Source organism: Gastrolobium bilobum, unplaced genomic scaffold, assembly GCF_033153095.1.
Source record: "Gastrolobium bilobum isolate Gb01-03AN ecotype WA unplaced genomic scaffold, APGP_CSIRO_Gbil_v1 utg186793, whole genome shotgun sequence".
NCBI lineage: Eukaryota > Viridiplantae > Streptophyta > Magnoliopsida > Fabales > Fabaceae > Gastrolobium > Gastrolobium bilobum.
In genome coordinates this window covers 11302-25366 of record NW_026897427.1, presented here as the reverse complement: position 1 = coordinate 25366, position 14065 = coordinate 11302, and the positions used below count along the sequence as shown (strand labels likewise).

Here is a 14065-nt window from a genome sequence, read left to right as displayed (position 1 = left end):
ATCTTCTCCTCCTTCTAACCGTCTCCTTATTCCCTATTCCTCACAGCTCATCACAGCCCCTTCCCCCACGTGACCCTCTCCATTCACAGCATCCCACGTGGCATTGTTTATAACTGATTTCTGCCTCATATGAATTCCTTGCTCTTCTTCCTTACTTCCTTTTTCTCCCGTGCTTGTGTCGTCCACTTGGCCCACTGTGCTGTTTCCTTCCACTTGGGCCTTCTCAGCTTGGGCCTCTTTACTGATACTGCTGCCTTTCACTTGTGTCTTAACTCTTCTGCGTGTATAAAATTGACTAAAAGGCCTTAGGGGCCTATCAGAATGGAAGTGGGCTGGGGGTGCAGTTGTGGAGAGGGTGGCCCATTGTGTTGAAGGGAAACAACAGCTGAGTGGGCCTGATTATCAGTGGGCTTGGTCCGGTTCCTGTAACCTGGGGGAAACCCATGCAACTTGAAGCATTTATCAATGGTGTGGACCTGCTGGGAGCAATGGGTGCAGAATGGACGATCACAGCGGGGTCGTGGCGGTCCGGCAGCGACGTTGACGGCGGGAACGGCAGCGACGTTCACGGCAGGAAGCAACTGAAGGTCAGAAGCAGGAACCATTCCAGGTAGGATGGATCGTTGTCGTTCTTCCTGAACCACCAAGGAAAAGATGCGATTCAGGGAGGGGAGAGGTTCCATCAAGAGGATTTGAGCGCGAGTAGCAGAGTAAGACTCATTGAGACCCATGAGGAATTGCAGAGACGAATTTTGTTCTTGAAACTGGGTCCAAGTACGAAGACCACCGCAATTGCAGACCGGAACTGGTTGATAAGCATGAAGCTCGTCCCATAGAGTCTTCAATCGAGTGTAGTAAGCACTGACAGTAACTGAACCTTGTTGGAGGGAAGCAAGTTGGGACTTCAACTGAAAAATGCGTGGAGCATTGCTCTGCTCAAAACGAGCAGAAAGGTCAACCCAGATGCCATGTGCCGTCGGAATATAAAGGACACTATATGCAATTTCGCGAGTCACGGCATGAAACAAGCAAGAAGAAACCATACTGTTGCACCTAACCCAGGAAGGATAAAGCAGGTCATCAGGGGATGGGGAGGGTAGAGACCCATCGACAAACTGATATTTATTTTTGGCTTGAAGAGCCATAACCATGGAACGACGCCATGTGTGAAAATTTGGACCAGAAAGAGGGTGGGCAACAAGGACAAGGCCTGGATGGTCAGCACTATGAAGGAAGTAAGGACTAGAGGAATCATCATGGGGTGGGTCAGATCCTCCGGCAACGTTTTTTCCTCACGCCATGGAAAAAGGGGCGGAAGACTTAAACTACTGATACCATATTAGAGGAGAAAGAAAACTGAATGTATTTTCATATTCATTGATTGAATTATAATGTGTACAGTACATAGCAATTTATACAGAAGAAAAGAATGCTTCTAGAACCTATTCTGTTCTAACTAACTTGCGTATTCTCAGGAAAGGAATAAAAAGAATAAAAGGAATAAAAATTTAAAACTGATAACAAAAACTATAACAGAATGATAAAACTAAATTACAAAACTATCCCACTCTTAATAGGATATGATCATCCTATGGGTGGTCTAACAATTCCTTGCGGGGAAGATGCTTTCTCAGACCTCACTTCTCGCTTTAATGGACTATAAATCATACTGAAGGAGACTAACATAGATTTAGCTGAGGCAAATTGTGCAGCTGCCATTTTATTATTTTTCTTTTGTAAGTGGAAAATGCCACTGAGTGAGATAGTTATTAACAGAGGAATTAGACATTTTGGTCAAATTTCAATGAATTTATATACACTTTTTTCTGCCAAAAAATTATATATATAGACAGCTGTTGTTTTCAATATTTTCTTTTTCAGTTTTTTTTTTCCTTTGTTTTTCTGGTACTGTGGTAATAATGCAGGTCAAAGGAAAACAAAAATTATAATGTTCCCACAGAATGACACGTACTATTTCTTTCAGAGAAGGAAGTCGTAATGAGAAGTGGAATTGAAAACTTGAAAATCGAAATTGAAGAGCAGTATATTATCATAGGCATAAGATATAAGGAAATGGTATTATAGAACTGTAGGCTGAAATTCTGTCATTGAATATACTGGTACAAGATTCTAATATTTGGAGGATGTCAATTTGATTTGACCTAACTTAAAGATTCTAAAGCAGATAAAATATAATTAGTGTGGTGATAAACATGGTCGCTTTTGTAACCCACAAAAGAAGAAAGTTAAAAATGTACCTAGTTGGAAACTTCATTTCTTCTTCTTCCTCTGTTCTCGTATGAAAGAGATCACCATGAGCCTGAAAAAATCATTCCAATTCATTTTCATTCTCTCTTTCTTCATTAGTACTTCCATTTTATTCTTTCTTTTTGTTTTAGTCTATGAATTTCTAAATTAGTTATTACCATCTTGCACTAAATTATAACACTATCATACTAGCGATCAACTTAAATTATGCCTAAAACTGGAAATGATATAAAATCAAAACATGTGCTAGCTGATCACAATCAGAATAGCTAGAATCAATCCTAAAATTAGTGGAGTGACTATTGCCAATAGTATATTGTTGAAATAGCATGTGATATTGCTTCCGGGTATGGTGCTAAAACGAGAAGCCAATTTGGGCTAGAAGGAAAAAATATATTATTATGTCAATATTTTTCTTTGCTTTTTCTGGGTTAATCGATAAATCAGATATAAAAGGATAGTAACCTGGGATTCTTGTTGCGCGAGCTATCCTCGAACAATACTTCTTGGCTGGACTAAAACCTGAAATGAAAGACTATTCATAATTGGATGGAGAACTGATTAATGATTTTAACAACTCGATGATGTTCTGAGTTGAACTAATTTCAGCTTGAGTTCATAACAATGATTAATTAACAACACTTTTTAGTTTATACGGTAAAACAAATTAAAACACATCTGTTATTTGATTTATAGTTGAATATCTGCATAACATGTAAAATTTACAAAATCTACGTAATCGATGAGAGCAATTATGTAATAAACATATTTGATGAGAGTATTTACTTTTAGAGAAAAAAGAAAGAAAAGAAAACCAGTTTCTATTTTGCCTATGAAAATTACTTTTTGATATTAGAATTCATTGAGATTTGGCAAAAGCTAAAAGTGTTTTAACAATGTATTGTCATAACTTTCTCATTCAGATAACAATTTTCCACTTCCAAAGGAATCATACAAGGAAGAAACTAAAATGGAAAACCTTTAAAATGACAAAAAGTTCCTACTGTACAAATTTGTCTCTTCTAATCTATCTCAATCTCCATTAGAATGTTACAGGACATTCAAACGAGAAGTGAGGCAAAGGAATTCATCCTCCCTGCATGGAATTGTGAGACCACCAGTTGGATGATCATATCCGAATTCTTCTTGTGCTTTACTTAGTAATTCTTGAAATGAAGGCTGGTTCAAGTACGATATAGGAATGATGAACCGCCTCATTTTATCTCCAACATACACTGCAAGGTAGCCTTTTGGTACTTCAACACACTTGGAGGTTGCTTGGGTTGCTGAAAATGATGTCCGTCTAATACTGGGTATGCGGAAACCCATTGATTTCTGTTGCTCCACACAGAACAATATATTGATCTCAGAGGACTTGTATAAGAAAGAAATATTTAAGTTCTTATGCTTCAGGATGCAAAATGACTTGTATTGCTTGAGAACCCAATAACCAGTGTATATATAATTGCTAAGGGCCTCTGCAATCAAATTCCACAATATTAATGAATGATTTTGACCAGACTATGATGGGGTCTACTAAGAGACAAGGGATCACATGGTATTGTCTTAGAAGACTCTTTCAACTGATGACCCATTTGAAATTAAAGACATCTGCATAGGTGAAACCAAATGTTTGTTCATGTATTGTGCTGTAGCTAATCCAATGGTAGACATGTTTTAGACATCTCACATGTTACTTAGGATTGACAAGACTGCTGATATACATCTGCCAACTAATATCACATTGACGGAATGCAACCTCTAAACCTTGAGCAGGACCTGATTGGTAGCTCATGAAACAATGTTTATAAGCAAGAAGAGAACCAATATTTACATGATCACGAACCACAATGAACCACATTTTTTATGTTCATCAGATTCTAAGCAACACCCCGTGAAATTTGCATACATGGAGTTGATGGCCCCCACCTCCCGAAAATAAGGGTCGACATGTTCCAATTAGACTTTCTTTTGCACAGATACGTCTGTTTTATTTCAAGTGAGGTAATCTGCTGGCCTTGGGTCCAGAAGGTGGGACTTATGTTATCTACAATAACGTGTTGCATTGATCCTTGAGAAAGTACACTAAGACAACACCATGTGACCTCTTATATGCCATTGTCTCCCATTAGGTCCCATGACTCGCATCTAATAGCCCTCCTCCACCTGATCATTCAAGTTTCTAACATATCCGTTTATCTATATATATTCATGGCTGCAAGCATTCAGAACCAACTCAAATCATTCACACCCTGAAACATTATAAATTCAAAACCTTGCATATTTTTTACAAGTCTTTTTTTAGACCTTTCTCTTCTCAACCTGTAATACATATAGCAATGGGTTTTCGTTTACCCGGTATCAGAAGGGCGTCAATTGCTAGAAACCAAACATCTTCAAAAGGAGTGGACGTGCCAAAGGGCTATCTTGCAGTGTATGTTGGAGAGAAAATGAAGCGGTTTATGATCCCCATTTCATACTTGAGCCAACCTTCATTTCAAGACTTGTTGAGTCAAGCTGAGGAAGAGTTTGGATATGATCATCCCATGGGTGGCCTCACAATTCCTTGCAGCGAAGATGTGTTCCAACATATAACTTCTCGCTTGAATGGCCTGTAATTGTAAATCTCACACCATAGGAGACTGACATAGATTAGTAGAGACATTTTTGTACAACTTTAACAGGCATCATCCTAACTTGTAAAGATCCTCTTTCTCATAGAACGGGAGAGAAAAAAAATACAATCAGAATGACAAATTCATGTCTTCTGTTTTTATGTGTAATGACAATGAATTCAACTAATCAAGTGGATTCTCTGTATTTTCTGTTTATTATTAACAAAATTACAATGTTCATTTCTCCCTGCACTTAGGATCTTACCAAGAAGGAGCAAGGTTGCTTGTTGTAAGAAAAACCAGACTTCGTTGATAAATATCAAAACAGGAATAGAACACGTGATTCCTAGCAAGTGCAGGGCAAAAGTAGTTTTTCATAGGATCAAGGAAAATGATAAATTTATTTGGGAAAAAGATAAAATATATAGATAATACTCATGAAATTAAAATTTTGGGGTGCCAAGGCCACAATCACAGATGAGGTAACTTCCCTGGCAAGGCAGGTGCACAATTACAATGGACTTAGCATCAAGGTTGAATTATTCCCTGCAATAGCAGTGGCCAAATTCTATACCTAAAGCTTTCTCTCATATCATTGACATAACGTAGGCTTTATCTATAATTTCATATCTGTAAATTTTCTCTTCTATCTATATTGAAGTTTTAGATATGCCTCAAAATTTCCAAAATTCATTGATCAGGGCTGTATTTCTCAGATTTCAGGGCTATTTGTGTTGAGGGTTAACCACAGTTGCTCAACAATTTCAGATATTCTCATTCTAACTAGCTCAGTGGCCGAAGTGGAAAATTTAAGGAAAAAACTAGATCTAAGTGCTTTAATACCATTATTTCAATATTAATTATCCAAAGGCATTTGTTTTAAGCAATCTCTTCAAACTTTGCTTTTTAACCAAGTGCTTTGTAGTAAAAGAGCCCCCCACACCAGAACTTTATGTTTCCGGTGTGAGACTCCAAGTTCCATACCTTGTGTAACCTAAGACCATAAGAAAGCTCACAAACTTTGGCTTGGCTCTACCAACAGGATATTCATCTAGTCATAGCAATTAAGCAAATCAACGAAGTTCCAAATTTAAATTTTGTACCCTTTATAAGGCACGGCTATAATTAACTGTCAACACAACCTTTTAATTATTGTATTGCATGGAGTAATGGGTGTACTTCTTGTACTACTTTTGTTACGGGAAGGGCGCAACAGATCTACATATAAACCACCCTAATGTAGACATTTTTTTTTTTTTACCGTCTTACTGATTAGGGAATTGGTTGGCTCAAGTCTGGGACCACACTTCTTGTCTTCCAAGTACTAGTAATATTAATCAGGAAACATAGGATATTGTCACAAAATGTGGTCTTCCCTTGCCTCCAATTCCATTATTATTTTATAGCTATCAACTAGATTTCAGGGTCTATATATCAGACTCCAAGAACTGGTAGTTAATCAATATTAAGAACTTATGTGATAAGTTTTGAGCCTGTCTGGAAAATAAGAAGGCCATTACATCAACTATGCAATTATTAGCTTATTGGCTGTAAAAGTCTCTTTCTAAAGGGGCAACCAAGTTGGCATGAAATTTGAAATCTGAAGTAATACTTGATAAAAACCATTAGGACAATACCATGTAGACCCCATCAAATAGCCCACCAACCATTCAATTCAGTAGAGATTTTTTTCAACAAACTCGTATATCTATCTATATATACACTCATCATGGCATTCTCAACCAATACAAGACATTCAAAAAATTAAGAATTCAAATATTTCTTTCTCACACAAGCTCTTGCATTCATTGTATTGTTCTTGGTGTTTTGCAACTCATAACAATGGGCTTCCGTTTACCTGGCATTAGAAGGGCATCATTCGCTGTAACCCAAGCAGCTTCCAAGGCTGTGGAAGTCCCAAAAGGCTATCTTGCAGTGTATGTTGGAGAGAAAATGAAGCGGTTTGTGATTCCCATTTCATACTTGAATCAACCTTCATTTCAAGAATTACTAAGCAAAGTAGAAGAAGAATTTGGATATCATCATCCAATGGGTGGTCTCACAATTCCTTGCAAGGAAGAAGCTTTCCTAGACCTCACTTCTCGCTTTAATGATCTATAAATCATGCTGAAGGAGACTAACATAGATTAGTTGAGGCAAATTGTACAGCTGCCACTTTTTTATTTTTCTTTTTCATCCTTCTTTTGTAAGTGGAAAATACCACTGAGTGAGATACTTATGAACAAATTAGACATTTTGGTCAAATTTCAATGAATTTATATACACTTTTTTTCTGCCGAAAAATTATAAATGTTTTTCATATTCTCTTCAAAGATTTTTTTTCCTTTGCTGCTGCTTGTTGGAAATGAAATAACAGAACAAATATAATGAAACGAGAATTTTTATTATATCAAAATTTCTCTCAAGAACAAAGTCTTACAACACAAATCTCTATTTGTATTTTTAACAAATTTTTTTTCTCTCAGGTGTTTCAACATTTTCTTTTCTCACACTTTTACACATTTTCTTTCTTTTTAATCATACATTCAAATGCATAACATATAACACAGACCCTTATGCCAACTTTGTAGAGTGTAGATTGATTTTGACAACTTATAATAGCCATAAATTGTTCAACACCTTTGACAATTTGAGAGTATAATTCATCATGATTTGCCAATGGATAAAATTCAAAAAAGAGATGGATTCCAAACTCTTTTAGATTGAGATTTTTTTATTGTGCTCGGGAGTATCCGCATAGGTACTTTCCTTTTTTTCAAAATAAAAAAAATATAATTCCATTTAATTTTTTTTTTCATAATTTTCTCATAATCCTTCATGTTTTCTATTTTTAGAAAAGAAAATGGTATTTTCGGAACACTAAAAAAGCGCTCTCTAAATTGATGGTGGAAAGAATTTGAGGCAAAATTGAATTTGTCCTTTTAAACTCAGATTTTACAATCTTCTTTGATAGTGGGAAGAAAGAAGAAGCAAAATTGAGTTTGACTTCTAATATTACTGTTGTTCGAAAATTGTGCAATAAAGCATGTCAAAGGAAAACAAAAATTATAATGAGAAAAGGTGGAGTAGAAAACTTGAAAATTGAAATTGAAGAGTTGTATATAATCATAGGCTAATTAGAGGGAAGTGCTATGATAGAACTGTTGATTGAAATTCTGAATCATTCAAACATTTGATACAAGATTCGAAGGAGGCTAATTTCACGCATACCTAATTTAAACATTCAGCAGCAAATTAATTATAATTAGTATGGAAATCGTACGAGATTTTCATAAAAAAAGAAATTAAAGCACAAGTAGTTATAAGGGAAAAAATGTATAATGACCCTCACATTTATTATGGATTTAATATTGAAGGATAATTATAAAGAAAAAGAAATAAAATCACCCTTGGTGAAAAATGAGTTAAAATAACAGTTCAGGGGTAAAAATACGGGTAAACAAAATTACCTGAAAAGTGAAAGTAAAGTTAGAAATATGACTAAAAAAGTATTCTATTCCAGTGAATAAAGTTTGGTAATTAATGGAGGTATATAGATAGATGAGCTCATACCTGCTGATATAATGAACTGACTTAAGTAACTAAGTGAGTCACTTTCCACAATTATAAATCCGCGTCTTCCACGGGCAGAGACAGATCGATACAGAAGGAAAGGAAAGAAAATAGGAGAAATTGATGGAAAATCTTCCAAAATTCATAACTTGAGTTAGAGACCTCCAAATCACTTCGTTCTAAAGCCAAACTTGTGAGAAATTTTGAGAGGAATCCATTGGTACCAGTATTTCTGGATGGGCTTCACTGTAGAGAGAGATCTTCTTCCTCTAAAATTTGGATTTCTTTGAAAGAGGGGAATTTTAAAGGAGCTTGAAGCCATGGGAGCTTGAAGCCATGGGAGCTTGAAGTAAGCTTTTCCCTTCGTTCTAAGTTTATGTTGAGAAATCCTAATTTTCTTTGAGTTTTGAGGAAGATTTGATTTAGTTTTCTATTTTGAAAGTTTGGTTTGATTGAGCATGTTAGAGCTTGATTGAGGCTTGGCTCATGTTGAATAAAGTGTTTAGATGAAGATTTTAACGGTGAAAATGTATTTAGAAAATTTAAGATATCGTATTTTTTTTTTTGATAACAAGATATCGTATTTTTGAATAGTGACGTATATGAATAGTAGCGTATACGTGAATAGTGACGTATACATGAATAGTACTGTAGAGATGAACAGTTCCGTATGTATGAATAGTTAAAAAATATTTGACAAGTAAAAGATAAAATCAATAAATGGTGTGTCTGGTTAACTACTTCGCTTTGAACCATTTTATTGATATTTGTATGGATTCCCTATTCTAGGTGCGCCTAAGAGTCTTGTTGAGGATCCTACATAAGAGGAGGCTTGGTAACTCGGTTGTTGGGTAGGCCATCTATACAACTTTGAGAGGTAAGCTCTATGTTCATGAGATTCGCTCCTACTTTGTGTTCTGCCATAGTGTACGAACTGTGGTCAGGTTGTATGATATGTATGAGATATATGATATAGATGCATTCATATAGAAATATATGATGATGTGATGTGATATGTTTTGATGTGTTTAATTTGATATGTTTTGATGTGTTTACTTTGATATGTTTTGATGTGATTTCTGTAATGATCTATGACCATTGATTTTATATGCACTGATGTCCGCTTGGGGTCCTCCCTTGGGACTGACTGTGTATATATCTGTTATATGTTGAGTTCCGCTTGGGGTCATCCCTTGGGAACATGTGCACTGATTTTTGCTTGGGGTCCTCCCTTAGGATTGATTGTGTACACCTTTGTTATGTGGTGATCTCTGGCCATTGATCCTATGTGCACTGATGTCTGCTTGCGGTCATCCCTCGGGACTGATGGTGTACACCTCTGATATGTTCTGGCTCCGCTTGGTGTCCTCCCTTAGGAACACGTATGTTGATTTCCGCTTGGGGTCATCCCTTGGGAATGACTGCGTACGTCTCTGATAAGATATGTTTTGTTCTGATGTGATTATTGTGTTGATTTTCGTAAATGAGTTTATGTGTGTTGATTTCCTCTTGAGGTCCTCCATTGGGAAATACTACATGCATCTCTGATAAGATATGTATATATGCTCAGTTTAGTTATGATATTTGTTACTTGCGTTAATTTTCGCTTGGGGTCCTCCCTTGGGAAATACTGTATGCATCTTTGATAAGATATGTGTATATGCTTGTTCAACTATGATATTTGCTTATATGATGTTTTGTATATTATGTATCTGACTGTCATGCAACAAGTGAGCCCAGGGTATGGAGAGTTTTTCATAAACCTGGAGCTTACTAGAGATTCGTCTCTAACCCTGTTTGGGGATATGATTTCAGGAACACATTTAATTGAAGAGCTCTCACGGGACAAGGACACTACCCGTGGCTAGAGGTACTAGTATGAGGATATGGAGTTCTGGGTGGCCGGACGCTACTATTTATTATAGATGTTATTTATGGAGAATATGTACTGTTGTATAGTGTTCTATTCATTTTGGGATCATGATGTTTGATCCATTATACAATATATGGTCCGTATATGTTTTGTACATGTGTTCGTATTTGATGCAAGTACATTTGTGTATTCAGATATGTGCATGTACTGAAATATGTATGCTGTTAGACATAGTGACACAGAGCCAGTTATGCATGCTCCCATGGATGAGTATATAGTCCTATATAGATATCTGGTATTTTTGAAATCATATATGGTATAAACTGTTTATCAAGAACCTTTGAGAGTGGGATTGACAAATCCCCAGTTGTCCAATTTACAGAGGTTACTTTGCCCGATTTTCGTCTTCGTCAAATAAAAATTAAATTAGGAGAAGTATGCAATGTGAGATATCATGTGAATTAAGATTAATGAAAAAGGAAAAAAAGTTAGCTCGTATTTTCGTAAGTTAAGTCTTTCGTTGTTTTTGTTTTTATCATATGTATGTTAATTGAACCGGCTCCAGACGGAGATGTTACAAAATGTTTGTCATTTTAAATGACATAAAGTTATGTCATTTTGAGTACCACTTATGGGAGGAGTTTAAAGCCTTAATCCTGGACCCGCCCCGAATCGGATTAGCTGCGAAGCAATGAATCGATTGGAATATTTTCAAAAAAAATAAAAATGACAAACATCAAACCCAGTTATAAAAGTAGTACATAAAAAAGAAAATTGCGATTTTAGAGAAAGTAACTTTGTCTCCTCTTCTTCATGTATTCTCATATAAAAAAAGGTTTATTTTTTCTGCAGTCACTACAGATAAGTTATCTATAGTAACCCCAATACGACGTCATTTTGGAGAGAAAATCATGGTATTTTTATAATTTTAATGTATTTCAGGATTATTATAGTCTTTATAATTATAATTTTTTAATCTCAAAATGACGTCGTTTTGGGAATAAACGCATATAACTTATCTACAGTAATTACAGAAATGTTTTTCTGATAAAAAAATTGACCATCTGCCTAAATAAATCATTAAATTTTAAAAAGCAAAGCATTTCCATCTTTATTCTCTCTTTTTTCATTGCTCTCAAAATTTTCTTTTTCTTTAAATATTGAGTTTCTAAATTATTAGCACAATTTTGTACCAAATTCCCAAGTGAAGGAAGGAGTTCTACGTTCAAAAATTAGAATCAATGGGTATTATGGAGTAGGCCCATAGGCACTGAGAGTCCATTTAAAAAATTGGGCGATGCTGTGAAAAATCAAGAAGACTGAGCTTGCTGGATGAATAAACACATATTGGTCAAATGCTAAAGCGGTAAACGAGCATGCAACAAGAAGACAATTCCTCAAACACAAACTTTTAGGCTTTTTGATCCTTTTGCCCCTTATTAATTAATTAATTAATAATCATTTTGTCTCTTACCCAAAATTATCCACCAAACTGCCCCTCTTTAATCGATTAACTTAAATATTTAAGATGGTAAATGGTCAAAATACGCAAAAAAACGTTAACCCGAAGTTTAATCGATTAAATATCCCTCTTAATTGATTAAAATTCGGGATATTTAATCGATTAAACCTCAGCAGAAACCCTATATTTTCCCCCTTCTCGGTCTCATTTCAAATATTCTCGTTTTGTAAACCAAAATCTCTCATGTTTGTCATCTGTAATCATTGCAATCAAGATTCTATTTCATCTGACCATCTCTAAAGCCTTAATTTTGTGAAATCATTGTTATTGCACTTATATATTCCTTTGTTGCCCCCAAAATCCGAACCTAAACCCCCAAAATCCGAACCCTAGTCCCAAATTCGAGTGAAAGATGAGCTCAAGTTCAAACATGTATGTTACAGTGATCTACCACGATTGAAGGTGTTATGAAGGTCCCAATGGTGTTCAATTTGAAGGAAAAACGAAAATGTTGAAGATCAAATGGGGCACTACATACAACGAGCTCAAGGGGAGAATTCACCAAAAATTGGGGCTACAAGGCAACCAATACATTCAGCGGATGATAGGCAGAGTAGAGTCTACAGTTGGTAAGGATGCTATAAGCTACATTAGCAACAATATATATCCCGAGTTTTAATCGATTAAGAGGGATATTTAATCGATTAAACCTCGGGTCAACGTTTTTTTGCGCATTTTGACCATTTAACAGATTAAATATTTAAGTTAATCGATTAAAGAAGGTAGGTTGGTGGATAGTTTTGGGTAAGAGACAAAATGATTATTAATTAATTAATGAGGGGCAATAAGGTCAAAAAGTCCAAGATTTTAAAGTAAACTAATAAATGAGACTAACAACTTTTGTTCCTTTACACTTTCGGCTTTTGCACGAAAAGCCAAGGGGAAAAAATCTCCAAAATTATATGTTTATTGTTGAGTATGGCTCATACTTCGCATGGTGATGAGGGCCCTTGTTGTCGGGGTCAACATAAAGGAAACAGGGGTCTCGCTCCCAGGTGAGCGAGCGGGGGTCCGGGGTCAATGCCCCCAGGCCCGTACGTAGAGGCTAGATACTGTTTTGGGCCTCTGATTTATTGTAATTTTCTTAGTAGTTTGGGCTTGAACTCATGAATAGCTGTTGTTAGGATTTTCTAATGCTATTTATATTTTCCTTGTAAATCGAGTGACTTGTAATAAGTGGCGGTGAGGTGAATATAATACAGATAAGCTGGACGTAGCATATATTGGATGAACCAGGATAAATCACCGTGTCAATCTCTTTTCTCTTTTCTGTTTTGTCGATTTTGTGTGATTGTCGATTTCCAACACTTATGTTTCACCGATACGGGATATGACTTAATACTCTGATACGTTAATTATAAAAAATATTAGATTTTAACAAGTTAGTATATGTTTTGATATGAAATAATATTTTTAATTTATATAATGTATATTATATTTAATATTCAATAATTTAACAAAAAAATAAACTAAACTTATAATATCTATCAATTTTTCAAAGAAATATAAAATATAAATATTTACGATTATATTTTCAAATTGAAAATCTCTTATACATTCCAATGAGATTTATTCAGTATTCACTTTTAATTTTTATTATATCAGTTTGCTAAAATATGAAAGTGTCAGACTGGAAACATAGATTTTTTGAAGTATCGGTTGAACTAAGAACTAATGTATGTCGGTGTCTTTTGGTCACAAGCATATTAATTCAAGTGAGTCCTGATATTCTATTTAAGAGACATCTCCTGCAAAGAATTGAAAGACGACCCATTGGACGATCGTATCCAATTCTTCTTCTACTCTGCTTAGCAAGTCCTGAAATGAACTTCGTTTTTTCTCCGAGGAAAACCCATTGTTTCTCTTTCCTGTTTGTTACTCCACACACAACTATAAAATGATCACAAGTAACTAGTATGACAAATCAAGTATTTCAAGTCTGATGCTTTATGACGCAATTGATGGTGCAATGATGAATCCAATGGTTAATGAGTTATTTTATTGAATGAACATCACATGGAGTTGTCTTGTATTGCTTGGAAATGAAACAGATTTGTATAGCAAAGTACCTTGTTATTGTTTAACTAATATAAGGACATGCTTCTTTATGTTCAAGAGACATGCTCTCAAGACATCTCACATTTTCACATTCTCACACATAACTCTCGGGTCACTATATTTATGGATTAACCTTAATATAAATTATCCATTGTT

At 35.3% G+C, this 14065-nt stretch overlaps 3 protein-coding genes and 1 long non-coding RNA gene across 4 annotated transcripts; 3 read left to right on the top strand and 1 right to left on the bottom strand.

Annotated features, from left to right (window-relative positions):
* Nucleotides 1-305: 305 nt before the first annotated feature.
* Nucleotides 306-1151, bottom strand: LOC133306856 (uncharacterized). The gene has a single exon (XM_061507237.1). The coding sequence runs from the start codon at nt 1149-1151 to the stop codon at nt 306-308; it is 846 nt and encodes a 281-aa protein (XP_061363221.1).
* A 3373-nt stretch (nt 1152-4524) lies between these two features.
* LOC133306853 (auxin-induced protein 6B-like) lies at nt 4525-5052 on the top strand. The gene has a single exon (XM_061507235.1). The coding sequence runs from the start codon at nt 4608-4610 to the stop codon at nt 4884-4886; it is 279 nt and encodes a 92-aa protein (XP_061363219.1). The 5' UTR covers nt 4525-4607; the 3' UTR covers nt 4887-5052.
* A 1644-nt stretch (nt 5053-6696) lies between these two features.
* On the top strand, nt 6697-7053 carry LOC133306854 (auxin-induced protein X10A-like). The gene has a single exon (XM_061507236.1). The coding sequence runs from the start codon at nt 6726-6728 to the stop codon at nt 7002-7004; it is 279 nt and encodes a 92-aa protein (XP_061363220.1). The 5' UTR covers nt 6697-6725; the 3' UTR covers nt 7005-7053.
* A 1510-nt stretch (nt 7054-8563) lies between these two features.
* On the top strand, nt 8564-10572 carry LOC133306850 (uncharacterized). Its single transcript, XR_009750967.1, has 3 exons — nt 8564-8805; nt 9246-9333; nt 10272-10572. It is a non-coding gene; the product is annotated as an uncharacterized LOC133306850 (long non-coding RNA).
* The last annotated feature ends 3493 nt before the right edge of the window (nt 10573-14065 follow it).